The 27,524-nt window shown below is 48.4% G+C and overlaps 1 protein-coding gene across 8 annotated transcripts in view; it reads right to left on the bottom strand.

The window, feature by feature from the left end:
* Positions 1-826: 826 nt before the first annotated feature.
* LOC122368485 (protein white-like) overlaps positions 827-27,524 on the bottom strand; it is a 45,156-nt gene continuing 18,458 nt past the window's right edge. For 3 of the 8 annotated variants that reach the window (XM_043342444.1, XM_043342446.1, XM_043342445.1), the window contains exons 2-16: positions 23,197-23,365; positions 22,722-22,869; positions 22,180-22,418; positions 20,645-20,818; positions 20,221-20,367; positions 17,553-17,644; positions 17,168-17,291; positions 15,327-15,427; positions 13,753-13,864; positions 10,745-10,876; positions 10,114-10,342; positions 2,806-2,911; positions 2,051-2,219; positions 1,555-1,760; positions 827-1,495 (exon numbers count right to left, since the gene is read on the bottom strand). In XM_043342444.1, the coding sequence (XP_043198379.1) occupies positions 1,659-1,760; positions 2,051-2,219; positions 2,806-2,911; positions 10,114-10,342; positions 10,745-10,876; positions 13,753-13,864; positions 15,327-15,427; positions 17,168-17,291; positions 17,553-17,644; positions 20,221-20,367; positions 20,645-20,818; positions 22,180-22,418; positions 22,722-22,869; positions 23,197-23,289 (1,968 nt within the window). In that variant the 5' untranslated portion in view covers positions 23,290-23,365 and the 3' untranslated portion in view covers positions 827-1,495; positions 1,555-1,658. Of the gene's footprint in view, positions 1,497-1,544; positions 1,761-2,050; positions 2,220-2,805; positions 2,912-10,113; positions 10,343-10,744; positions 10,877-13,752; positions 13,865-15,326; positions 15,428-17,167; positions 17,292-17,552; positions 17,645-20,220; positions 20,368-20,644; positions 20,819-22,179; positions 22,419-22,721; positions 22,870-23,196; positions 23,370-27,266; positions 27,320-27,524 lie in introns of those variants that run through there. The other 5 variants (XM_043342443.1, XM_043342450.1, XM_043342447.1 and 2 more) reach the window with 5 other exon arrangements.

Genomic DNA, 27,524 nt, shown 5'->3' with positions numbered 1-27,524 from the left:
TCCTTCGCTTTATTTCTCACATTAGCAGTTAGTTAGATTTAGGTCGGCCCGAGGCACCTCCCACCAGGCTCCCGCCTTTTTTCAGCGAAATATTATCAGAAGTGAGAAGATCATGACATTGATGGCCTCATGGTCGCTCCTCATCAGCTCAAATCAAGATCGCTGTTAAATTCTTTTGTCCGCTATCATGGTTTGTATGTTCAGTGCTGAATTATGTGCGTTCTTCTATGATGAAACTGTCCCATTATTTGCTCTCTCAAGAAGATGGCTCACGTACTACCGGCTAGTTAAAATTCGTATGGCTATATTTTATCGGCCTTTTTGTGTGACACAAACCCATAATACTATAAATAGACGGTGGCAGTGATCGACAATAAAATCCTATTGGAAAAACGTGCTCCGTATTTTACCGCCCCAGGTGGGCTCCGCTTTTTGCCCTCATTATGTCGTGCGCGAGTGCTGCTTTTGGGCACGGTCCGATAAGGTCATGTCAACCCATCATTAGTAGCGCATCACTGGGCGAGGTAGGGAGGGGACACCGCCAAGTCACCCCTCGTTTTCTGCAATATTTTCCAAACCTGTGAACCTATCGCCACCAAACTTGCAGTGCCTTCTGTTGCATCAAAGTGGCACCTCTCCGTCCTAGGAAAAAATCGTTTCTAGCATAGGTTGGCTAAAAAGGATGCCCCAACTCCCAAAAAAAAAATGCCCCGGGCATTCAAGGTCCGTTTGATGAGTTACATTATCCACTTACACTACCCGTATTTCCGTGTTTGATTTCAATGTTCAGGTGAATGGTCAGACATAAATTGGAAAAACAAATATCTGCATTGTACGTATTTATTCACATTATAACTGATAAGCACTCTGCCGCTTAAAATGACGAGGACATTTTGGCATATGCTATTGGAAAGAACACATTCCTGGGCGAGCAAAACCAATATTGGCTTGCCTCGGCTCAGCTCTGAACCACAAGTTCATATTCATCTGTAGTGATGGAAAACGCAAAAGACATATGTACATATACGATTATCATTTCCCAATAGATTATATTTACCCTAGCTACAAAAGTCTGAGGCACGATCGTCACAGTTTGCACAGGGACTATGCAGTCATTTCGGGTATTTCAGCACACCAACAGGAAATAATTTGAAATTTGTGAAAAAAGCATCATGTGTTTCTCAGCACCAGATTGATTGAGATGCCTGAAATGCGCTTGAGAATTAAGATTTAACAGTGCCACCGATACCCAGGAACACACGCTGCCGAGCCTGTCGCACCCCTCCGGTACCTATATAGCTAATCTCAACACATTACCGAGCTTCAATGCCACATTCTAGCACCAGGAACGTCGTACCCCGGCCCCGCACACTAGGTGACGACGAATAGCCCAGATGCTGCCATCCTGCACAATACAGTTCAAACAAGGCCTCACATTTGACTGTTGCCTCTCGACATTATTCGGTGACTTGCCACTGACGTGAGGATGTCATACCCATTGACCTATAATAAGTACTTATTATACTTATACTTATTATAGGTCAATGGTCATACCACCAGACATCACACGGCGATGGCTCTTGGCAATGGCACGTGACAATGACACTGACAGCTACGCGCTGTGAAGAAGCTAAAGCGCGGCACTGTGGCAGCTAGCGCTACTCGTGTCTATAGGACTTGAAGAGCAGGATCAGGTAGGCGAGCAGCCGGTAGCCGACTAGAAGTGCGGCCAGGGCGCCGATGTCCACATTGAAGTTATCCTGGAATGTGAACCGAGATTGTCAGGATAGTGACAAATCTCGCGCCGCCAGGACAAAAACGGTTAGCAGACTCCGAGCAGAATAGCTGTACCTATGCCCTCCAACGAACGGACAATGGAAAACTGCGTGAAACCGTTCACCCTCTCGTCGATGAAAATAGCATGGATAACATAGCATGGATAAAATATGATGGATAGTTACCATCGGCTGCCAACATGATAACTTTAACCGGTAGAAAAAAGGGCACAGCAGTCTGACTTTACCACTCGCGGCGCGGACGGGCCACTTACCACGCTGTAGCTGAGAGTCTCCAGTACGACAGTGCCGTTGCTGGGGCACGCCGGAGAGCCCCCACAGTCGATGTGATCGATGTTTTGCCACTGGTTGATGCACAGCGCCTCATTGGCGTAGTTGAACCAGGACAGGTACTGGAGCCACTCCAGCCAGACGGGTACGGACCTGCAGCGGACGGGCACACACTCAGCGCCCGGCCCAGCCGCCAGCGGCCCTCACAGAGCTGGGAGCTTACGGCTGCATTCCGCCAAAATTACTCCCGGCTGAGGGTGTCTAAAAGCTCCAGCAGAACGATTCTACAAGTAATGGAGCCCAGCTTTAGCGTAATTATTGCATGGGTGCTGGGCATCAAGAAGCTGCTTAAAAAAAACGAGCCAACCTGTTCTTCACACATGACAGCTGCCACACTCAGATGCACGTTTATGTCATCCAGTTAAGTACAATCGTCAAATGACCAGCGAACCTTAAAATTCCTATGTTGTCGCTCAGTACTTTCTGCCATGCAGGGCTCGCTGTTATTGTTAAGAAGGGTTTTTATTTGTTACGTCGCTGTCGAGCAACACAACAACGCTTGATTGTTTTAACATGCGATAAGCCTGCGTCGTTAAATTGTTCAAGCGTTATATGTCAAAACATGAATATCCTAGGTTCTTCCATGCAGATCACCCGACCGTCTCACTCTCGTCCGTAGTCCCGCCCACAGTGTCACTCTCGCCGGTCTGTGGGAGGTCCGAATCCGGCGGCCACTCACCCGCTATTGAGGAAGAAGCCGCCGAACAGCATGAACGGGATGATGGCCGGAGCAGTGATGGCCAGAGCCACGTTCACACTGCTACTCGAACAAGACGTCATGTAGCCTGCAGAAGAGGGACACGGAGGTCAGCGCGTGCTGCGAGCCGCACCGGGCAGAAGCCGACCGATCGTGTCAGGCGGAAATTCGAACGGGAGAGGAAAGATAGTGCACGCGGATGAAAGACAGCTCACTGAAGCAGGACGAAAACACAGGAGAGGACGTCTGAGGAATGCCCGCTTCTATATGCGCACCGAGATATCATGTGGCGCCGAATCGAAACATCATATATAACCGTTTGCTCGTTGCGTGTTTAGAATTGTGTGGTTACTCAGTTTTTCAATGCCGTTGCTTCGCTGCAGAAATCCAATTAGTGTGCCTTTCATTGGGTAAGGCATTTGGTAGGTTCCTTTTCCTAAACGCGATATGAACGTTGCCTGCATCCCGTTAACCCTATTAGTGGCAGGCTCCTGGTTAACTATTTTGAATAATTAAGTAAAGATATTTTAAAAGTTTTGAACTCATTTCGTGGGCAATGCAAGGTCTGCTTTGCTTGAACAATTTTTTGACTGATTGCTTTGCCAACAATTGCAGTCGCCAACGAAATGGGAATTTTTTGCTTTTTTCCGAAAAACAGAGGCAAACAGTTTTTTCTTTCCATGTTTTGGCACTAATCGGACGTCTGGATTTTATAAACGGAGACAGCGATGAGATACCTCACTCAGGCCATCACCGTAGCCGGCCGGCCCCGGGCGGTGGCCTTTCGCCGTGGTTTCTATATTTAGATAATCGCCAGCCATCGGCGGTGATAGCCATCCTACGAATTCCGACCCATGGCCTCTGCGCGACCGCACCCGCGGAATGCTCGCGCCGCCTACGGAGACGAGAAGACTAAGGAGACCGATGGGCTAATCAGAATCCGACATCACACGGCAGGGGCGGATCCAGAAAATCTCCAAGGGAGGGGCCATTAGAAACCAGGAGGCCCCCCCATAATCCCACCTGTTGGAGGCCCCATCTTCCCACTTGTTGGGCCCCCCCCCCCCCTAAAAAAAACTGCGTCTATTGAGCTTATCTAGCTGTTCAGGCAACATCTCAACATCTGTGCAGGCTTGGAGGCCCTCTGTGCAGGTTAGGAGGCCCTGTAAAAGTAGTCATCTCTGTGAGTATAAGAGACCTCCAAGTTATGAAAAGCTTTACCAATCTTCTAACAAAGAAGTCTTCTCAGCTAGTCTTCTAAGAAATAACTAAGTGGGTAGGTAAAAAAAAACTCATCGGATTTCGGCCACTTTATTTTCAGGAGGCCCCCTTTTCAGCTTTTTAACTTTTTAACTTTTTATTTTATTTTTGAAAAAAATCGGCCAAGGGGGGGGGCCATGGCCCCCATGGCCCCCCCTTTGTATCCGCGCCTGTCACACGGTCGACTGCCTCTCCCCGCGGCATCGGATGCTGAAACGGAGTCTGACAGACATCGAGACCGAGTGCTCTGCGTCTGACCAGCGCGACCGATCACCCGGGTCACACGTTTTCCGCGCGCTAAAAAAGGAACACGGGAGGCCGGTCTCGGCAAGAGCCCTGCTCCATAATGAATGAACGGGTGGCGGCGCGCTGCGCTGTGGCCGGCGTCGTCCGATAGGGGAGGTTGGGGTAATTTGGCCGGTGGTGTAAATTGGCCGCCCCCACCTGTACAATATCTGATAAAATAAAATGAAATAACTCTAGTCTCTATTCATTTGTCATGGGTAGAACTAACTCGAGGACAAATGTCAAATCTTCCCCCCTCATACTTTTCTTCAAAATAAATAAAACATGAAACTTTTACTTCCGCTTAAAAAGTTGTATAACATGCAGTATTTGGGCTGTAAACGAATTCCGACATTATAGCGTCATCCTGGGGGGTTGTTCAGCGGTTCCAAGAGCAATTTCATTTAGTTCCGTACAGTCATGACGACTTTATAGACAACAAATTTCAGAATAGCAATGTGGGGTTATTTGGCCGGGACTAGCGGGGCAACTTGGCCGGTGCGCTCAGGGTCGCTTTGCTGGGGCGGCCCGTGACCTTTAGGTCAAGCGACTTGAGGTAGCGTGACCTGAAGTCAACCTTTGACCTTGACCTCCCGAGGTTAACACATACATGTTTCGATGCGGACTGACGAGAGAATTACGATGCTACTTTTAGTTTTGACCTAGCTTGATTACTTCAAAAGTTATTCGTAAAAAACTGTGCTCGCATCTAGAGCCGCTATTTTGGCTATTTTCGACCCCTGTGACCGCTGAGTCAACCTCCGAAATGCGTCAAATGCGTCGTAGGACACATGTCATTGCTGAATGCGAAGCTGACTCGCCTATAACAAAAAAAAAAAAATCCCGGCCTCAAACTAACACCGGCCAAATTGCCCCACACCCCCGGCCAAAGAACCCTGCTAGTGGGGCAATTTGGCCGCCTTGTAGACATTTGTAATACGTCACACATACAATATAAGTAATTACTCTAGCATTTCAAGTTCACTGTCCAGTAAAGTAAAATGAATGCGACACCTGCCAGCGCTGAGAAAATGCAGAAATGTGTCGTCAATTTTAAGTTACATCGTTTTCTAAAAAAGCGGCCAAATTACCCCAACCTCCCCTACTCGGCTCACTGCCCCGAGCCTTGCTCCCCGGCTGGGGTCACGCTGCTCTGGGGTGGCCAGGACCAGCAGTGGACCATGTCACCAGAACATGTCCCTGCCGTAACAACATCAAACGATATCATCAGACAATGTAGCCAGACCTACATCAAAATGAGCCGCTGGACGCGTCCCGGTGCATTTATCTCTAGCTCGGCTCTCCAGAGCATCACGAAATCAAACAAAATAGCCAATACAAATGGATGTGCCTGTCTCCGATCAATGTCATCCCGCGTTTCGGCTGCAGCAAACAAATCACCATTTTGTATTTATTAATGCTATAAGCAGAGTGATAAGAATTAAACAGCATGGATCGGGATCTTCTGTAAATACGCACACCTTTAACCCTCGCCCTGGCAGGGCATTTTTCATAACACGGCCTGGCAGGGGGGGGGGGGGTCGATGCGACCCCCCCCTCGCGATTGGCTCCTATGGCACCTAGAAACACCAAATTTTGTAGGTAGGTGGGCCCCCTGGAGTTCTCGTCCCTGTGCAAATTTGGTTGCTCTAGGTCAATATTTAGGGGGGTTTTGGGGGGTATAAATGTAAAAATTTCGCTAAAAACAGGTCAAAAGTTTTTCGCTTATAACTTTTGATCTAATAACGATAGAGCAAAAAGAAAAGCACCAGTGAACTTAGCACGTCAAGGCGCATCGAATGATATACTTTTTAGCTTGCTTAAGTGTACTTAAAGTTTTTCTTAAATTTTAAGTAAACTTAAATTAATAAATTAAGTTCAAGTTAATCAAATTGCATCATATCGCATATCATTCGATTCGGCTGATCACCAGGAACACAATGATACCATTTTTTTTAAGCTCTAGCGTCATTATGTGCCAAGTTATTGGCAAAAACGTCATTTGACCTCAATTGACCTCATTTGACCTGACCCATGGATAAGTACACCAAACAAAGAAGCACCAAGTGACCTGCTGATAAGTACTGTGGTTTCTAAGCACAAAAGTGATAGAACGAAGCGGATATCTCCAGTATTTTCCGAATTTAGCATTTTCCCATAGGCTTAACATTACGACGTAATGACCTCTAACTGACCTCAGGTCAGTGACCTCAAAAAACCCGAACTATATGTTATACAACTCGGTGAACTTAGCACATCCTGAAAGTTTGAAGGAAATCAGTCCAAAACTGTGAGCTGGACAGGTGCAAAAAGAAAATTGAAATTTGACCATGACCTTGTACCGGTTTTTCTGACCTGGTGACCTGACCCAAGGTCACCCGGACCTGAAATTTTCAGGTCATATGTAAAAAGGTTGCCCCATAGGCTGTGCCAAATTTGGCGGCGCTGCGCGCCGCCGCTTTTACGCTATCTTCGAAAAACCTTAGGGGGGGGGGTCGCATCGACCCCCCCTGCCAGGGCGAGGGTTAACAGGTGACTTCTTGTTACGTTGTGAATAGTCGGCATTGTATGTATAATACATAGATATGACCTGCTTTGCCGGCATTGGTACGGAGCCCATCTATTGAATTCCCAAGGCATTAAGGTTGTTGTCCTTTTTTTGGGGGGGGGGGAGCACGTTTAGCGCACTTTCCGCAGGCATATTTTATAAAGCTGTATACTGACTATTGAGTGCACCATCTCTACAAGCACCGTTACCGCAATATCAAACCGTTTCTGCTAGTCATTTTAAATCTGGCTACAAAAATGTAGAACTTAATCAGTAATCAACGTTCCAGATGTGAATGGCTCGTTTGAATATCATTAAAATAATGGTTTCCTTTATTGCTGTGCAAAGTTACCCTAAAATATGTATGCACGTAACCTAGAGATTAGAATCATATACGGAGTACATTTAAGGTCCATGACATTGACAATGCTCTAATAAAAGATCAAAATCATTTAGCATTCACCTCGCGCATGTGATATAGATATCGAGCGATCTGTCGCATGCCTCCCGACATTTGTTGTTGACCGACAGTCATCAATGCTACTATCGGCAACTCGATCAGCTTTTAACGTCGGCGATAACCGGTCTCCAAAGCTACGCAGCGGTCCTGCGTTACATGACAGTCTGCTGCTAAAGGCATCGAGAGACCATTATGAATACATCCTCCTATATCTGTTTGGCAAAATATTGTTCAAACACCAGCTTTAAGTTTTTATTGGTAGCTTTCGGAAGCGTTACAGCTTCCTTCGTCAGCCTTGGATAGAATTCTTAAAAAGACAGATAAACACGTAAATACAAAACAATTCAAAATTCAAAAAACGCCACTTAAACTTAAAGTGGCGCAGATATTCGAGAAAAGCTCGTTTCGTAATTCGTAGCGTTCCACTTCGTTGACGAATTCGCGTACATGAGTAAGCACAATAAACAAAAATACACCGCACGAACATTGAACTATCATTTAGTCGCCTAGCCGAGCACACGATACACATCTGCCACCATGACACCAGGTTTCACATTCAGCACATTTCCTCTCGCCTTGTCGATAAAAATACCCTCTTTGATTTTTCGTTTCCTCCAGTCAGACTCGTAAGCTAAGACTTTCACATCTCCCCAAGCGACACAGTGGCCCGTTTCTATAACATGTTTGGCTAGTCCTGAATGATTCTCGTCCAAGTTGCGTATCGCCCTCTTGTGCTCTGTTTCTCTCGCTTTAATACTACGACACGTTTCTCCTATGTAAATTTTTCCACACGCACACTCATATTGGTAGACCAAGCCCGTCCTGTGACACATGTCCCTCTTGTCCTTGGGGTGCACCAGAAAGCTTTTCAAATTCCTCTCTGGCCTGGTAGCAACCCGGGCAAACGGTTTGACCGCGCGTGTAACTCTCTCCGTGACCCCCTTCACGTAAGGTAGAACAACTAAAGGCTTGTCCGTCTGCTCCTCTCTGACCCCAGTCCTCTTTGGTCTGGCTAGTTTCCTGCGAGTGGCCTGAATGAAATGTTTTGGATAGTTGTTAGCCTTAAGTGCCTTATCTATGTGACCCGACTCAGCCTCCCTACTCTCCTGACATGATACGAAAGTTTCGCCCCTCTGTACCAATGACCGAATCACCGACTCCTTGTGCTGTTTACTGTGATGTGAGTTAAAATTTAGGTAGCTATCTGTGTGTGTTGTTTTCCTGTATACTCCTGTCATCACCGTCCCGTCCTCCCCCCTCCTCACCTCTACGTCCAAAAATGGAAGAATGCCGTCCTTCTCCCTCTCCACCGTGAAAGCCACCCCTGCCGCCTGACTGTTTAGGTGCTCGTGAAGACTCTCCACCAAGTCCCCTTTCATCACTACAAAAGTGTCATCCACGTAGCGTCGCCAGACCTTAACTGGATGGGCAAAAGACTCCAGAGCTCTCTGTTCCAGCTCTTCCATAAAGAGATTGGCTACTACAACACTAACCGGACTACCCATCGCTGTGCCCCTTTTTTGTTTGTAAAAAGCGCCGTTTACCTGAAAGTACGTCGTATCCAGGCATAGACGAAGTAGCATGACTATATCATCGACATCCATGGCAGTACTTGCCAGAACATCACTGTCGCCCTTCTCTTCCTCAGCCTGTAGCCTTTTTTTGGCCACATCACAAGCTACCTCAGTTGGAACCGAGGTGAAAAGCGAAGTGACGTCGAATGACACCATGTTTTCATCTTCGTCCAAGTTTAGAGACTGCGCAAATTGAACAAACTCCTTCGAATCTTTCACGTGGGAGTCGGTCTTCCCTACTAGTGGGGCTAGAATACGGGATAGGTGCTTCGCTATAGGGTAGGTTACTGACCCGATCGTGGAGACTATAGGTCTCATATTTATTTTTAATATTTTTTTTTAATATTTTGCCAAATGAATCCGTCCCAGCTCAACAACAACATATATAATCTCCTCCTATATCTGAGGGTGAATTTAGTTGATTTAACTGATATGGTGATTGGTGAAGCCCTGTCGCTTGCTAAACTACAAGGGGCATTGGGGACATCGTATTCGGATGTGGTATGACAGTTTGCAATCATCATTCAGATTCAGAGATGCAATGAGGCATGAGCAATGGTCATCATTTTCATGATATAGCTCTATGTTCACTGTTCAAGTTTCAGTTCAAATTTCTCTTCGAGTCAACTCCAGAGTGCTTGTAACATTTGAAGATACAAAATGCTTAGCACTTGATTTCCATAAATATTACTCAAAACGGTGCACTTATAGGGCTACAATTGTAATTGGTTGAATGGAAGTGGCTTGTAAGCAATTGTTGATGTGAACGATATAACGAAAAAGAAAAGAAGAGCAACTACTAAACCAAAAAAAAAACCAAAAAAAAACAGCTTTGGGTGGAATCACTCAGGCTCTTATTCGTACGTAGTAAGGTGTTAGGCGGATATTAACTTGGGCACCAACATCAGAATGTAACGTTTTTTTGTGACTTTAAAGGCAATTTTAAGGGCAAAAAATCGCGAATTAAATGAAGGTGGTACTAAATTTAAAAGAGCTTGCCCCGAACAATGGGCGAACGCACACACTGGACGAACAAAATCTACATAAATACGCACGCACACATACACGCACACACGCGTGATAACATCTGACGTCATTCGGGCTCAGTGTATAAACAAGCAGCGTACATAGAACATACATGATGTTCACACTCGGAGACCTACCGAACGAAGCTGCGCAGTTCGCGACCAAGATGACGATTCCGACGCAGATGAAGAACGCGGTGACATCGCTGTTCAGGCCCATCATGAAGTAGCTAATGGCGACGAAGACGGCCGGGAAGATGATGTAGAGAGGCAGCTCCGCCAGCGTCTTGGCTAAGAAGTAGACGTCGGTGCGATACATCCCGTTACCGTGTTCTCGCATGAAGATGGGCAGCTCCAGGCAGAACACCTGGACGGGAGAGGTGGAGAAGCGGATTTGAATTTACAGATCCCCATTTTTTTTTTCAGATCATCGAATTTCTGTGGTTTGGTGTATTTTGGAAGTGGCATTCGGTACCCGAACACCGTAAAAATGTTCACAAATCCGCCGTCTTCCTGCAATGTAACGTACTAACTACTATCATCTAAAATGGCAGATTCAATCATTTGATGGCCACATGTAAATGCAAGCGCGATTTCATAGAAGCGCTCATTGCACCGGCATGCCTCATAATGACCGACATCAACATACTACATATTAAGCCGTCGTAAAATTGTCCTTGGGCATGCGGTCCGAGGGCGATCGAGTCACCGCAACTATTGCGTGGAGGAATGTCTGTGGACGGTTCTGCGCAGTTCGGTAGGTACTTACGTTCACGACGCTGAACACGTTCTGGAAGGTCATGTTGGTGAGGAAGAGGAAGAGGGCGCCGTTGATGTTCATCACGCCCTCCTGGTTCAGCTCTTGACCGAGGTAGATGACGCCGAACAGGAGCGAGATGAACTGAAAGTGAACACAGCGCGGGGTAGAAATGGCAGGGGCTGGCTTAGCAATCTCCTCCCACCGACCTTAACGACACGGTCGTTTGAATTGGGGTGCCACAAGTCACAACTAGCAGGACCGTATATATTGATAAAGGGCTAGTACCTTCTGGTGCACTCTTCCCACCGTCTTCCTCGAGAGAAAATTGAGGATGATGTGTTGTTAATTAGAGTTTTAGAGCGCGCTGGCCGCAACGCTTTTTCTTACCGAGATCTTGGATTATGGGCGGCTCATTTAATTCGATGTTATTTATTGTATGATATTTTACTTCCACATGGGTTCCAGGGGATTGGTTGACGAAAAATATGGGTATACGCTTACTTATTTGCACGATCAGCGCGGTGCCAGATCTAATGAAGATTGCTATTATCAATTTTCTTGTTTTTATATACACAACTGCATTTTTGAGGGTTTTGAACATCGAAATCAAATACGCTTGTCGCGTGCCAGCGCTCAACACATCCGGTACATGAGCAGGCCATGGTGCGAAGAGGAAGCTGACTGTGTGTGGTACGGCTTCTGTCGCCCGGGCTCCGTTTCGGTTGCGGTTGATCGGCTGCTGGGCCTGTCTGCGGCCATCAGACACCGGTCGGCGACACCGTGAAGCCCGCCGTGCCGCGCGCGTGCGGATGTCCGCCGCCCCTTCCACCCTCCCAGCCGAGGTCACAACAGCTCGGTGATGCGGTAGCTGACCGGATCACTGGCCTCCCCACCCACGCCGCGCGCCTCCCCGCCTTCCCCGCCTCTCCCGCCGGGAGGCGTCATCGGCCCGTCTGTCTGGCCGTGGCCGAGGAAGGGAGGGAGGGTTAGAGGGGGAGTGGGAAGGGGAGAGACAGGCCGGAGCCCACCCTCGACGACGGCACGGTTACCGGTGTTGCTAGGCAGGCGGCGGCTACGGCGACGTATCACACCGCGATTTGAACGTGTCCTGGTGTCGACCATCCAATTCCCGGGATCGGCGGCGGCGTTTGACGGCTCAGTGGAACTGATATCGTTTGAAGACTGACATTCAATGACAATTCATTCTTATAAAACTGGTGCGCACGTGTGGATAATGTGTATTGTAATTGTAATTGTATTGTAACTACTGCCCACCGTCCTGCTTTTACCTTCCATAAAAGTCGCATGCATGCAATGATATTTTGAGTGGCACGATGAAAGGGTCTCTGCACCGTGTTACCGTGTTATAAAATCATGCATCGTAATGATAGTACTGAATGTTGATAGAGAAAGGTACCTGCATGATGTCGATAAAAATGGAATTGGTTTTCGAGGAATTGATCATATTGATCCTAACCAAAAATACCGAAGAACAACCAGGTACAAAACCAACAGTTTTTATCACATACATTAAAAGATCTTAAAATAAATGCGAGCACCGTCAGGCAGTCATTGTCCATTACATAAGTCCACAAACACTTGAAAGCCAAGATAACGCGTATCTTACAATGACAGGTACAACTGTCAAATCCATTGAAACCCGAATACCATTGCAGCATTACTCATATCTAGTTTGACAGTTGCTACGGATGGAATGGCATTGGGCGCCTCGGTTTCACAGGTATTTTTTAAGAATAAATTCCAGCTTTGATTGAGACGCACTGACAGAAGTCGATAAAAGTTATTAACCCTCGCCGGCCGAGGGGGGGGGGCGGGTGCCGCCCCCCCCATAGGGTTTTTTCGCGATAGCTCCGAACACGCTGGCGATAGAGAGCTGAAACTTGGCATACCTGACCTTTGATCCAAGCCGGATCTTTTGACACCAACCGCATTTTTGGGTCAGGTCAGGTCACTGACCTATGACGTCATAAGTGAACCTCTGCACGGTCTTCAGATGTCGCAACTTCGCAACGCCCTCACTGCCAGAGGAGATGTCACAGGGAAATGAAACTTGCAGGATCTAGTATCCATTATGAGTCCCACAACTTGTATATCTCGGATTTTTCCTAAAGGTCATATGAGGTCAGGTCATTTTCGTGACCTCACCATTATAAGTCAATGGGGAAAAATGAAAACTGCTATTCTGGCGCCGGGAACGATCTCCAACTATCTCAAGCACACAGAATCGTGATTTGATGCACTCCTTGCAAGGTTAGATGCGTCACTTTTGCAATGTTGACCTTGCGTGACGTCATTTATGACGTCATCAAGGTCATATTAGTTTTTCGTCAATAACTCTTGATCAAATTGAGCTAGCGAGTCGAGAAAGCCACCAATGGACTCAGGAAGACCTGCCGAATCGAATGATATTCGACATGACCTCTTTCGACCAGCTTCGTGACCTGGGGGTGCTGACCTGACCTTGACCTGAGGTCAACACTCCAAGTTGACCTGACCCGGACAAAAAGTATATCATTCGACGCGCCTGAGCGAGACGAACACGATGCTGCCAAAATCGGCGCTCTGCGGCCGTTTTTTGCGAAGTTATTCACCAAAACCTGAACCGTACCTTGGGGCACTTGACCTGACCTCAGAGGTCACCGGTTGACCTAGGACCTTAAAATCGGGTACCAGTCTCTGTGTCTCGTAACGGCGCACACGCTCGTTTTTTCCGCGACGCGCTAGCTCCACCAGGGGCGAAACGGCGAGGGGGGGTCGTACCCGCCCCCCCCCCCCCTCGGCCGGCGCGTATGTAGAAAACCAATAGGTCCGGCGAGGGTTAAAATGCTCCTCGTGGACCTTCCTACGTCGGTTGAGCCGGTTGAGGTGATGCTGCAAACCACTGCACCGCGCTTACGTAAAACATAACCGAACGCCGCCATTTCAGCTGGCGTGATGCCGTTGTTGGCCGCGCGGTGCGAGGCGGCCACCGTGGCGGCACGTGACCGTCTACTCACCACTGTTTGGATGATTTTCACTTTGAGCACCATGGGCTCCCGGATATTGGAGATGACCGACCGCCAGAAGACCGCCTTGAACTGGCTCCACCAGCCGGCCTTGTAGTCGGACCTGAAGAGACGGCAGCGGTCAACGGCGTCTCCCGCCGGGCGTATATACGTGCAGGTGCAGACGGGTATCGCTGGTTACACCCTATTGGCGGCGTGCTCTAAATCTCAGAAACAGTCACTGGGCCGCGTGTCATGTACGGTGAGGATGTCTGGCTTCAAATTAGGTGGAGATGTCGTTCGGAACGATAATAAGAGAAAATAAACATTTGTATGGATGATCCATAAAGTATGCATCCGACGGTGACGCAGGCGCACAGAATCTGTATCTCTGAGAAAGCAAACGCCAAGAGCAGGAACTGAAATACGTAACAGTGCCCAGGTCGCACCGATAGTATTGTTAAAGTCATATCTGCCCAGACCACATGGCGTGAAGAGGCACAGACGCAAGGCTTAGGTCAAGACAGGCGGCCCTTCTGAAGCCAGGAGTCAAATGTTTGTACGACTAAATGGTAAAAACGATGGATCGATAGCAAAGCATCGGACATGTATCTTCTATATTGAAATGTCATATGAAAATGTGCAATTTGTCATGTGAAGTCCATAACACGTCAAATGGCAAAAACTATCGAGCGTTTCAGATAAATACGGCTGATACGGACGAAGTGAACATGAATTACACTCGGATTACAACACAAGAAACAATATAAATTCCAAGTTCCTTTGTAATGTGTAAATATGTACTTGGTCATGTACATGCGCTTTAGGACGTGAAAAATTAGTCGTTTTCATCTTAAGCTGCCGTAGCAACCGGGTGGTTAAGCTGACTGATATGACATCAGATGACGTACGAATGCTGCCATCGCCATCGATCTTAACAAGCTTATCTCGGCGGGAGAGGGGTCATGGGGCCGGCATGGGCCTGGGGACACAGGTCACGTGTCCGAAGCTGCGGGAGGAGCGCTGGTGGAGGCGGACAGGCTTGTTGAAATTCCATTCATGGTGACTTTATGATATAGTCAGGAGAGTTTTATCGACTTTTTATCATGATTATGCCATGGTTCGATATTCGTCTGTCATTTTTCAATGTTTTATTTTCCTGCAACGTTTTCATCTGAATATTTTATCGCTGATATTTCATCTCACAGGAAGTACATTTGGCTCGAAGTTTCATGCCTCGTGGAAGTATCAGTCGTGTCCAAGTCTGCCGAAATGTAGAATCCGACTATGTGTGTCCACGGGCCACACTTGTCTGACTGATATTTCAATACCGCAGTGTCCCTATTCCATCTGATGACGTCTAACTGAGTTTCCAGCGGCCTCCCGTGACCTCACAGGGTCCCGCAGTGGAGTCACGTCATCCGCCGTCCAGATCAATTACCACAACCTTTTCTCTTTTAATTTCTACACCACTTGCTACACCACTAACGTCGGTAATAAGCTGATGGCTTGCAAAGATTTTCCTTAGAGCATAGACAAAAAAAAAAAGAATTCTCAGCAGACACCGATGGTCAGTAGGTACTTACCGATACGAGGCGTCTGTGTCGACGTCTGCGCTGTTGCCGCTGGTGATGGACTGCACCAGCTTGCCGGCCTCCTTGGAAATGTCCTGGCCCAGCTTACACTCCTATAAGGGTGCACCACGCAGGTCAGCGACGTGGTAGTTAAAAATTTGGATAGTTGAAGATATTTGTGATGATCATTTGTTTCCTGGCAATCAATTTAAAAGTTGAAGTAAAAATAAGAAATACTCTTAGCGTAAAACTCCTGAAAATTAATTTCAGGTGCAATGAAATGCTTGAGCCAACAAAGCTAATTCTAAAGCTCATTTATTCAGCAATTCTACCTTTAAATTGCTTCCCAAAGCATAACGTGCCTAGTGAGGAGCGTCATTTGCCTTGCATGACATGGACTTTGCATTCCTCACTTATTAGACTTCAGTTCCCAAGCAAACGTGGAAGCCAGACAGCGAATACCTTCACGGAGAGCGACTAACGATTACATTATCTTCTCCTTGTGATAGATGCATAAAAATTCGTGTTATTCATCAGTTCTCCGTAATCTTGGTCGCTACTAAACCGGTTACACTATTATGCGACACATAATGCAGAGACGCCGTCCTCCTCTCTCTCTCTCTCTCTCCCCTCCCTCTTTCTCGCCCTCCCTCCCTCCCTCCTCTCTCTCTCTCTCTCTCTCCCTCTCTCTCTCTCTCTCTCTCTCTCTCTCTCTCTCTCTCTCTCTCTCTCTCTCTCTCTCTCTCTCTCTCTCTCTCTCATACTCAATGTTTCTGTTGGCTATTTTGGGCCATGCTCCTGTTCTATTGGCTGCTCCTCGCGGGACTGGATAGTGTATATCGTACATGTGCTGGCAACGGTTACCCATCTATAAATTCGACCAGAAATGTTTCAATGAAATATGCATAGTAGACATTGAAGCCATAATCTCGTTGTGAGCTTATGAGCCTTTGACTGCAGTATTGCAAAAAAAAGCTATGCGACTTTTGGTTCGAGGGATAGCAGAGGAAATATACCCCCACTTCTTGGGTTTTGCGTTTGAACGCCAACCCCAAAACTGCACCTTTATATCACATCCAGAATGTGTTCCTATACATACTACGTGCCTATAATTCGCACGGTTACGTAAGTCCTTGTAATTAACTAATTTGTGGAATCCTTTTGAATAGACTAAGATGATGCATACAGCGATACAATAGATGGGAAGATATTTCATGACTGGCAACTATGAGCATTTAACTATAATCTGTGTTTCACTCCTAGAGTATGTTAAGAATTAATAATGTGCTTCGTGCACGCAGCCTCATACAGATAGACTGTCCCGCGGCTACACATGAAATATTAGGTGCAGGGCACGGTAATAGTAAGCGACACCAAATTGCAGGTACATTAGGCTCACCGTCGCACCTTCTGCAGACAGTCACGCATATCTCGGTGATTGGACTGGAACAGTCAGTCTCAGGTCACGTGCGATAGCATCAAATTGGGTTACATTGCTTATATCAGTTGCAGGTCATGCATGACTGCGCCAGGGTCAGATCTCCAGTTCTTGTGGAATGCAGCGTTAGGTGGTCCCGGACTGTGGAAGGTCAGGGTATCCCAAACTAGGCCAGTGTTCGGTTCCCACTAATGTGGGTCAGTCTGCGGTTGTTGGTAACCTATTCCACCTTAGGTTTATGTTGTCTGACCCACCGTCCCACCGTCCAGTCCAGGCGGCCGCTGGCCCTTTCTCGATCTCCACTGACTGCGGCCTGCGGAGCCCAGTCGATGGAAACTCTGTCCATCACTCCGCCGGCGACCGGTGTCCGCGTGTTGGCGAGCTCCGGCCGGCCGCCGCGGCGCGGGGCACCCACCTGAAATCGAGTGGCGATCTTGTCCACCCTCTGTCGGCACTGCTCCTCGTTTCCAGGAACGATGGCCATCGTCTGGATGAAGAAGTCGGCCGGGTTAAAGTTGGTCGGGCACGCGTAGCCCACTCTGCAAAAACCAACACGCGGCCCGTACAGTTAGCAAACCAATCGACAGATTGCCCGTAGAATATTCAATAAAATGTCACCACATACCACCTGCCGCATGAGCGATAAGTTACGTCCTCGTAGGCATGCTGCACTGCAATCGGACCGATCTGGGGCTTTTTGTCGTCGTCTCCCGTCTGTTTTTATTGGTGAGGTGTGCGGACGGCGGCCGGCCGCAGACAGTCTCCGGTGGCCGGCCCGCGGCGGTGAACACTGAACTCACTCTCTGAAGAAGTCGTAGGCGCCGTCCACGTCGCCCATGTAGGCCACGCGACCCTCGGCCATCAGCAGGACACGGTCGAACATGGCGTACACCTGGGGGTCGCGGCACGGGACGGGGTCAGGGCGAGCACCTCTCCCCCCGCCGCTGGGAGATCCACTCCGAGATACTCTACCCGCTACCGCTACTACAAGACGACAGCAGCTATGATCTGGGTAAGTTTCATTATTAATATGACACGTTTATGAGGCATGAGCGAAGTTCAGAGGGATTGTGTTGTGAGTTAAGTTCCTGGTTCAGAAGGATTTACAAGATGGGAAAATGGTGCTTCAGTAATGAACTATTCAGCAGGATGTGGATATGCGGTAATTTAGTGCATGGTACAAGTGTAGAAGCGCACGTAACACTCACGAATGATCGATTTTTAAAATACATTTATGGGCGTGATGCGAGACCTTAACTCGTGTAGAAACGAAGTCGTGATAAAGGAACTTCTTCCTTTTCCAAGAAGTTCAGGCACACAGGTAAATTCGTATTGACAGGTCAAATAAAAGGCGGCCTTCCCTCTCGTATCGCCCATACTACAGAGAATCGTATATCGTCCATGCAATTGCAACATCGTCCATTGTTTTGAACAGTGTCCTAGCATTATGCACGTTGGATACTGCCTAGTTTTTTTGTGGGCACACCAGAAGCAAGAAAAAGCATGCCGCTATGACTATTTTAGTCGATTGTTCATGTGGTGTCACAGGGCTAAACGATGGAACTGCTGTAATGTGTTGTGATTCGACTTTTACAGCTCACAGTTTACAATCTACCCTCATCCCCTCCCGGTCAGGTTTCACTCTAGGATAGTGCCCTCCCATTGGAACTAGCCATCTTCTCGCCAGCCCACGTCAGTCACTACGGCAGAATCATATTATCTTGTCGGGCCTGCCCTCGTCCATCTCCCCTCCCATCGACCCAAGTCGCCGCCGTCGGGAGACAGGTAGCCCAGGCGTCCCGATAGTCATCCCTCCGGCGGAGACACGGCGGCCAACATCAGATGACGGCCGATAGCGTCACGGGACGGTGATGAGCGTCCGGGGAGGGGTCGGCTTCCCGTACCGGACCCGTCACAACGGCGGCCCAACTGTGCGGGAAGTGGCCTGACCACATGCCAGTCAAAGCGAGGTGTGATAGACTACACACGTTTGAAGGTAGGTATAATGGTAGATGTCCACTAGGCTTAAGCTGGCTCACGTTCTTAGCTCGGATGCTGAGGCGACGTGGAATATGTTTTTATTACAACTGCATTGGTAAGCTGGATTCATCACACTTCAATCGTCCTGCTAAAAATCCAGGTTATGTGGAAATTTATGGAATTGTCATTATTTAAGGAGCATTTACAACACATATTTCTTGAACTGAATTTCACTGATTACGTCCCATCTGAGCCCAGTGCGGGTGTTTGGTTGAACGGAATCACAGACTGACTCTGGGATGTATCGGCGTAAGATCGGAAATGAAGTCACTAACGAAGCGGCGAGCCATAACTGTTAATTAACTATGAAACAGGGGAGAGTTGGCTGTGGATGCCGAAGGCTAAACTGTCGGTCTCAGCTACGTGAAGAAATGCAGCTGACTGAGCTGACTCGTGTTATTCACTCGTTGGTGCTTTGGACAGCCGAGGGGCCCATTGGAACCTCCTCGCTAACTCGTTCTTCACGCAAAACGCGGTGCTAATGACAACATTTGCCCGGGGCAGATGGGAGGTAATGAATAGCCGGGAAGGTGACGAAAATGGCTCGCAGTGGAATCCGGGCGCCCGAAAATGGCGCGAACGGTACAGATTTTAAGATTTATTTGAGATTTTACGATCAGGCAAGCTGGCTGTATCTTCATAAATTGGTGGGCAATTATTATTTACCAGCGCGATAGATACGATTCGTAGCCGAACAAACGGAACTAATGAATGAATGGTCGCACAATTAAACAAAGAAACAAAAGAAGATCCACATCTCGCAGGAAACTGACACGAGCTCCAGTAGCGTGGAAGAAAATAACGAATGTAAGTGTGAGGTGAAATAACTAATGAAATAGCCGTTAAAGAGGCAATCATTTAAGCAGTTAGCGGCCGTGGTCTGTGTGAGGGCCTATTTTTGGTGGTTAGGACCGGCGTCTGCCGCGGGCGGCAATTAGATCCTCTCGTCTCAGACCGGTACCGGGTGCTCTCCAAAGTAAGACGCACCGACACCCGTGCCCCGGGGACGTCGACTGGCCTTGTGTATAAAGCAGCGGGCGTTGGGAACGGTCGCTTTACGGTGGACTCCTGCGGGGCGAATTACTGTCCTCGATGACCCGGCGGGTCCTGCCGACCGGCCGGTAGCAGGAGGCCGGAGTAGCGCGGCGCCGGGGGCGGGGGTGGAGCCAGGGGCGGGGCGGGGTCGGGACCGGAGTAGCGCGGCGCCGGGGGCGGGGCTAGGGCAGGGGCTAGGGCAGGGGTAGCGCCGGGACCGGGGTAGCAAGGGGCCGGGGCGAGACTGGGAACGGGGCCAGAGTAGGGAGGCGCCGGGGCCGCGGTAGCGAGAGGCCGCGGTAGCGAGGCGCCGGGCACGGGGTCCGGACTATGGAGTACCGCGACGGCGGGGTCGGGGTGGCGCCGGAGCGTGGCCGGGGCCGGCGCACTCACCTCCGAGCTCGGCTGGTGGATGGTGCAGATGACCGTCTTGCCGCGCTCGGCCAGCGTCTTGAGCACGGCCACCACGTTCTGAGCCATGAACGAGTCCAGACCGGAGGTGGGCTCGTCGCAGAGCATGAGCGGCGGGTCGGTGATAACCTGCGGGTCAGCGCCGACCGACCGACCGTCACACACCTGCGCCCTCCTCAGATATGACCATAGATAGCCGCCAGCAGATGCAGCAACTGCATGCCTGCATTTATTTTGCACTGCATATATGTACCTATTTCGTTTCACATTGAGTTAGTGATGTTGCAAGCACATGTAGAGGTAGGAAATATGGTACACCAGCTAGGCGCGCGATATCAATGCGTAGTAATTCGCGCATTACATCGTAAGTCAATGAAAAATAACAACGGCGTGCTGATTATCGTACCTCGCAGGCGAATGAGAGCCGCTTCATCTCGCCGCCCGAGATGCCCTTTTTGCCGAGTGACGGAGAGCCGATGACGGTGTCGGCGCACTTGGTCAGGCCCAGGTCCTGGATCACATCGGCCACCCGCTTCATCCTGGCCTCGTACGGCACGTGCGAGTCCATCCGCAGCAGCGCCTGCCGGGGACGGACGGACGGGGGAGGCGTGGTGTAGATGGAGCGACAGGTGTAAGTAGTGTATACGTTTAGGGTAAAGTAAGTACATTGCACGTCAGTAAACAGTCGTGACAGCGTGTGCTGTTTATTACATACCGTAATCGCCATCAATGTACATTGTACAACATGCAGTCTAAATGTGGATGAATGTAGCATGAATGCATGGATGTATGCGCGAGTATCAAAGGCAGATTCTGCCACTCCAAAACTCCAGGGACCGATTCGCGTTGGCGCACTAAGGCCCTAGTGACACTTGATTTCAAGCGTCACTATGCGATTTCGGTTCGCGCTGAGCCACTAGCCGATTGGTGTAAAATACCGCTTAGTGTCACTACATTCAAGTGTCACTTGGCCGCCTAGTCTTACTAGCTTCCTAGTGCGCCATCTCGAATCGGCCCCTGGTCTTTATTTATGTAAAATCCATTTACACGGCTGACCAATACCAGCCGTATAAAACCAAGCATCCCACCTTAATGGATGCCTAATTGTTCATCGATAAAACCGATCATCATGATTTATGGAAACTGGTTTTCTGCAAAACAGATAGGACCGGGGTCGTTAAACGATAACCGGGAGATTCCGCCCTTAGGAAATGAATACCACTCAGAGAGTTCGAGGGTCGAGGGAAACAGGTGCATTAGAAAAACGACCGTAAGCGGATCGATGAAACACTAAGATTTTAATAAAGAAACTACTTAATAGATATAAAGGTGCAACTGAACATAAGCAGGAATAATATATTGTTAAAAATTCAAGTGGCAGGTATGATAAAATAATGCAAATAACATTATGCTCGACTCTGTGGACTCACAACAAACCTCCGGCCTTACGTAACGAAAACCTTATTGTCCAAAGCGAACGATTGCTTTCGAATAAGATTGATGTGACATCTTCTGGAATTCTCAAAGTAGATAGCATTTAAATGGCCAAGGGGAAATGTAGGTACTCGAGTTTTGGCTGTATTCCCCAGTCACTGGACGTCAGGCAGGCATTGACCATCTAGTCGGCATGCATCTCAGGTTGTGAGCTGACATGCCAACCGGCTTAGCTCCGATGAACAATGCCGAAATAAATAACAGCATTCACAGTCACACTGGCTTTCATTCTTATCATATCGATACCGAATCGCAGTGATTGTTTTATCGGCAAGTGTCCCATAGATCATTCGTCCAATGTAGGCAGTTGCCCGGTCATCAGATCCACTGGCGGAACCATCAGACGGTGGACGGTCCGCCAGACCAGACCACTCAGACCACCCAGACCAGACCAGACCAGACCACTCAGACCACCCAGACCAGACCAGACCAGAGCGGCGTCCTCACCTGGAACCGGAGGTGCTCGCGGACGGTGAGGGTGCCGATCATGAGGTCGTCCTGCTGCACGTAGGCGCCGATCTTTTTGATGGAGCTGAGGTTGGTGGTCTCGCCGTTGATGGTTCGTCCGCCGGTCACCTTGAGGCCGCGCAGGTTTCGGAAGGTGAGGACGTTGAGCAGGGTGGTCTTGCCGGCACCGGAGGCCCCCATGATGGCCACAAACTCACCGGGGTGCACCACGCCACGGACTGGGGGAGGACGGGCGAGGGCCACGAACGGCGGTCAGAGTTGTAAGCATACCAAGCGGTTCGGGTGCGATATCTGGTGGCCCGGTCAAGCTGATAGTTGCACACGATGGTTGTCAGATCTTGGTGTTTGACGTATGCGGTCTTTGGAATTGATGTGGTTTCGGATGAATGTCATGTCATTTTGTTGTTCTATGTATTATGCTAAATTTGTTTACATACTTCTGACTATGATGCAAAATAATTGTGAGTTGTACCAAAAAGGATAACCAGTAACCACTAGGACTATGGGCAACATGTGCTCACCATCTTTGAGGATGTGTTTGCGTTCTTTGGGCTGCGACTTGCCGAAGCTGAACCGGCTCTTGCTGACGCGCGTGTAGACGTTGATCTGGTCCCAGGCGTAGGTGGCCTGCTGGTACTTCTCCGGAGTCACCATCACTGCCGTGGAGCCCTGGAACAGGCGCGCCAGGCCGGGTCAGACGCAGGGTAGGGGGCTCACTGACTGCGCGTCCGCCGCGCACTCGACGACCGAGGCCCGGACGCTTCAGATCCTCAGCGGCCTGTGAGGACAACAAGTAGAAATTGCGGTGTAATGCGTGATAGGATCACTTCTGTCTGGCCTATGCAAAGTCGTGATTCAAGCAAGTGTACTTATTTTAATTTAGTTGTTAATTTATGTAGCCACTAGCCACATATTATGATGACATCAATAAAGACATGCCGATCGCCCCTACACAAAGCTAAAGGATGGCATTGTCCGTGACGGGTGTTTACGTACCACCGAAGAAATTGCAGACTTGTGGCCTGTCGAGCTGCCAGCTCCACCATCTTGTATCGCATCGAACGCTTTGTTGTCAATGCCGCCCGCCATTTGACATTAGATTGAATTTGTATTTTGTAAATGAGTACCGCTCAAAACAATCGCTATGTGTTATTATGCAGGAGTACTGAACAGGGATGCGGAGCCGTGGAAATTTCAGACGGCTCCGGCTCCGGCTCCGGCTCCGGAGAAAAAAATCGGCTCCGGCTCCGGCTCCGGCTCCGGGTGAAATGTTATGGCGGCTCCGGCTCCGGCTCCGGCTCCGAGTAAAATGGTCCGGCTCCGGCGGCTCCGGCTCCGGCGGCTCCGGCTCCGACTCAGTACATCTCCTATGCAATCAATTAAATACGGGTGGAAGAAAAATTGGATTGGTACACGTAGCTTCTGTATTTGCATAACAACTAACAACTAAGGCTATTTTTCTCAACAGCACATGCAATCAGCGAACAGGGTATATAAGCACGTGGCGAAATGTTATGACTATACGGCCGCGTTACTCTATGCCATGACCGGCTCACCGCGTCCCCGCGCAAACGCACCTCGGAGAGAACTGGCAGAACAAAGGACTAGAAAGCATTGGAAAGGACATTGGAAACGCAGTCGCCACGAATCGGAGTTCACTGAACCATCGTAAGCTGACACCCATCTCGGCTGCATTGGGGGTGGGGGGGTGGGGGGGGGGGTGGGAAGAGACGGTGCTGGGAGTCGCAGTCCACTGCACTGGCTTCAAAACAATGGCCGTCACCTGATGACCGGTCCTCATGTTCTGGGGATGCAGTAGACGTGGGGGGGGGGGGAGCAGACAGGAAGTTGATTGCGTACTGTGGGATGCTGGAGATATACGGCTTTTTTCATTCACTTGATGGCCCATGACGTACTATTGGTCTCAAGATAAGGGCCCAGGCGACCTGTAGTTTTGATGCGGTGAATACCCTTACCCTCGCCATAACTCGGGCCGAGTGCACCCCTCCTACCAGCCAGCGCCACCCCCACTCGAGTTGTGGCGAGGGTGAGGGTATTCACCGCATCAAAACTACAGGTCGCCTGGGCCCTTATCTTGAGACCAATAGTACCATATGTTTTACTGCCTTATACTGTCAAACCGAACTACATAGGTCAATTATTTTTTTTCCTCTTCAAAAAATAAAAAGGAGCCGGAGTCGCCCCCTTTTTTGGCGGCTCCGGCTCCGGCTCCGGCTCCGGGCTATATTGTTTCACGGCTCCGGCTCCGGCTCCGGCTCCGGGCAAAATATGCCGGCTCCGGCGGCTCCGGCTCCGACTCCGGCTCCGGCTCCGCATCCCTGGTACTGAAATATTATAAAAGTAATAATGGATGCATGGATACGATAATAATATTTACGACCATAGACTAGTTATACCAGTTCAGAAAATCACCCGCTGTCGGTATTTTATTTCTAAAAGTCTCCCACAAATCCAACCAACCACGCAAAATGATAAGCATTGATGTGGGCACATATTAGCCGTTTTCACGACGGCCATCTGGTACACATTTGGTGCACATCTGGTACAGATTAGGTGCAGATTTGGTCAAATCAGGTTCAGTGTGTCTCTTAGCAACTATCAGCTAGGGTTGCACTAATTGCTTATATGCCTGCTTTGTCATATTATCAGAGAGCATCATCGATTAAAACACTGAAATAAATTCATAAAATGAAGATATTTGCTGTAAAAGAAATTAGGTGCAGATTTGGTCAAATCAGGCGCATTCGCCAGATAGCCCGTCGTGAAAACGGCTATTGTGTAGCTGGCTGACATATTTTTTTTTTTTTACATCAGCGGTTAGGTATTTTTTTTAGTGGCTGGGGAAATTCGGGGGCGACCTTTAGGCAAAAAATACCGGCAGCCGGCCATTTTTCTTTTGGTAGAACTGACCTCTTGTCACGTCAAATAAAAGTTGTGCCAATCGTGACAATGAAAATTTTTGCTCCATTTTATTGTAGGTAAGATAAATATTTTTTACTGTCACATTTCATGAACTACATAGCATTATCATATTAACAATAACGAACTCTATCGTCTTTCGTTCAAGAATGATACATATCACCCAACCTATATTATCTGATGCCTTTTTTTGCTATGTTCAATGACCCAGAACGTCCCTGAAACATCAGTCTACCATGCGAGGTCTCGGTAGTCGGATTCCTCACACCGGCTACTAAAATTAGACACAAAGGTCGCTTTCATAAAAACTGCCAACAGCGCCGTTACGTACAAGGCCCATGAGGCTATTTCTGGACCGAGATCAATCATCCCTACCGAACGCCGCGCTGCACAGTGGGGATTTTTCCGATCTAGCACGTATTTATTCGTAGAGGGCAAACCATAGGTAGAATTGTAGCCAGATTGTGCACAGATGTTGGCTGGTGTGTCCTGGTGAGAATTTTACCTGTAAATGTGCATAATCAACATAGTATAGGGGGTTCAATTGGACCCCCGCTCAGTCGTTTGTCCCCTGATCAAGCTAGAGCTTCGCGGAAAAGTCAAGCGTGCTGCCTATGACGAAATGAGGCCGAATATATCCAATTTCAAAGTCCAAGGCCATAAGCTGACTTTCCAAGTCAGTTTAATGACCCAACTAAAGTTGGGAAATCGAGACCTCTTGAAACTTCGCAAAGTTAGGGTGTTACGGGGTATTTTGGGGTGCTGATCACGAATTTCATGTTAGTTTTGATCACAGACGATGTCTTTATGCATTTAGGCCAGGTCGGGTCAGGTCAGGTTAGATCAACTAGTAGCGTCCTGCCGGACATCCATAGAAGTGTCACCTACTACTGATAGCTTCGTAACATGGAATGAAGGCACCAAAACTACTTCGTAAATATTCAAATGGCTGCTAAAATCGAAATCAGCACCAAAAACTACCCTAGAAACAAGTAAAACTCGAAAAAGTGAACCAAGGTCATCAAAAGGTCAATGACCTTGACTTGACCTTCACGTGACCTTGACACCCACCATTATGCATGGCACCAACATCATTTCACATATTTGAACGTTTAAAACCACAAAAAGACTGGAAACCACGGATAATGTGAGCTGGCATACGCCGAATCGCGATTCCGGCCAAACATGGTCTCGAGAAATATGCCACAGGTCAAAGGTCAGTTGGGTCAGAGTCATGAAATTTTTAGGTTAGATGTAAAATTAATGATCTCGAGTGGACCAAAAGTTTCGGCGCAATCGGCCGCTTTTTGCGCGAGTAATTTGCGGAAAACCATGGGGTTTTATCCGACCCCTTCCCCCTCCCCCTCCCCACAAGTGCGATGGTTAATAAGGTTACCGTATGTATAATTTACGCTTGTCATCCTATTCCTAATGAATGTGTCTCAGAAAATATGCATCATATAAATCACGAAGTAAAATTATTCGCCTATGTCCGGAACATACCTATATCGTGCTGTTTGCCCTAGCGCTCCTCGAGTGGGGTGTTAAGATACTCTAATGTGAATATTCCGTGTTCAGGCAAGTTTCGGCAGCCAAACTAGGCGTTGTCTTGTGCAGGAGAAAGTGGCGAATTCGATAGGATATATTTCGGAGTGGAAAAGTGTGGAGAACATTGTTGATTTCCTACATTTATTTAGAATACCATTCCTTCAATATGGTGTCTGTAAGGGTTTTTTTGTAAAGGGCATTTTTGTGACCTTAGTAAGGTTGTGGTATACTTTCTGTTTGCCATTCCATTCCTAATAAAGGTGCCTTTCAGACGATATGCAACTTTAAGACCTCGCAAGATTAAACCCAACAGGACAGGACAATGAAATTGAGCTATACTTTCGGGCCTTGCTGAGCCCATTGAGTAATCACGCATGAGTGTGAACTTTGGGCGCATTTTTGCTACTTTTGCTGTGGACATACAGATAAAACAATACCACATATGAAAAATTCAGACATTTCTTAGCCCTACTGACACAAAAAATAAACAAAAAACCCAAAAAGATTTTTTTGAATTAAGAGGCGCTAGATCGGAAAAATCCCCACTGTGCGCTGGTCCGCCCGCTCTCCGCGCTTACCGGTCACCCGCCGAGACCGCTCTGCGCCGCGACCTGACCCGACCTCGACCGACAGCTGATACATGCCGTCCGAGGTCACTGGTTTCATAAACAGCCGCCAGACTGCAGCACTGGCGGTCGGCGACGTCCACGCAACTAAATAATACGTGTTTAAGTTAAAGGGAAAATGGTAATTTATTTGATTAAGCTAAAAGGAGATAATTTCGAATGCTGATGTTTTATTTAAATGCATCCGAACAGCCATTTTCAATTATAGGC

The sequence above is a fragment of the Amphibalanus amphitrite genome, unplaced genomic scaffold, assembly GCF_019059575.1.
Source record: "Amphibalanus amphitrite isolate SeventyFive unplaced genomic scaffold, NRLGWU_Aamphi_draft 000951F_arrow, whole genome shotgun sequence".
NCBI lineage: Eukaryota > Metazoa > Arthropoda > Thecostraca > Balanomorpha > Balanidae > Amphibalanus > Amphibalanus amphitrite.
This window is presented reverse-complemented; position numbering and strand designations above follow the sequence as displayed.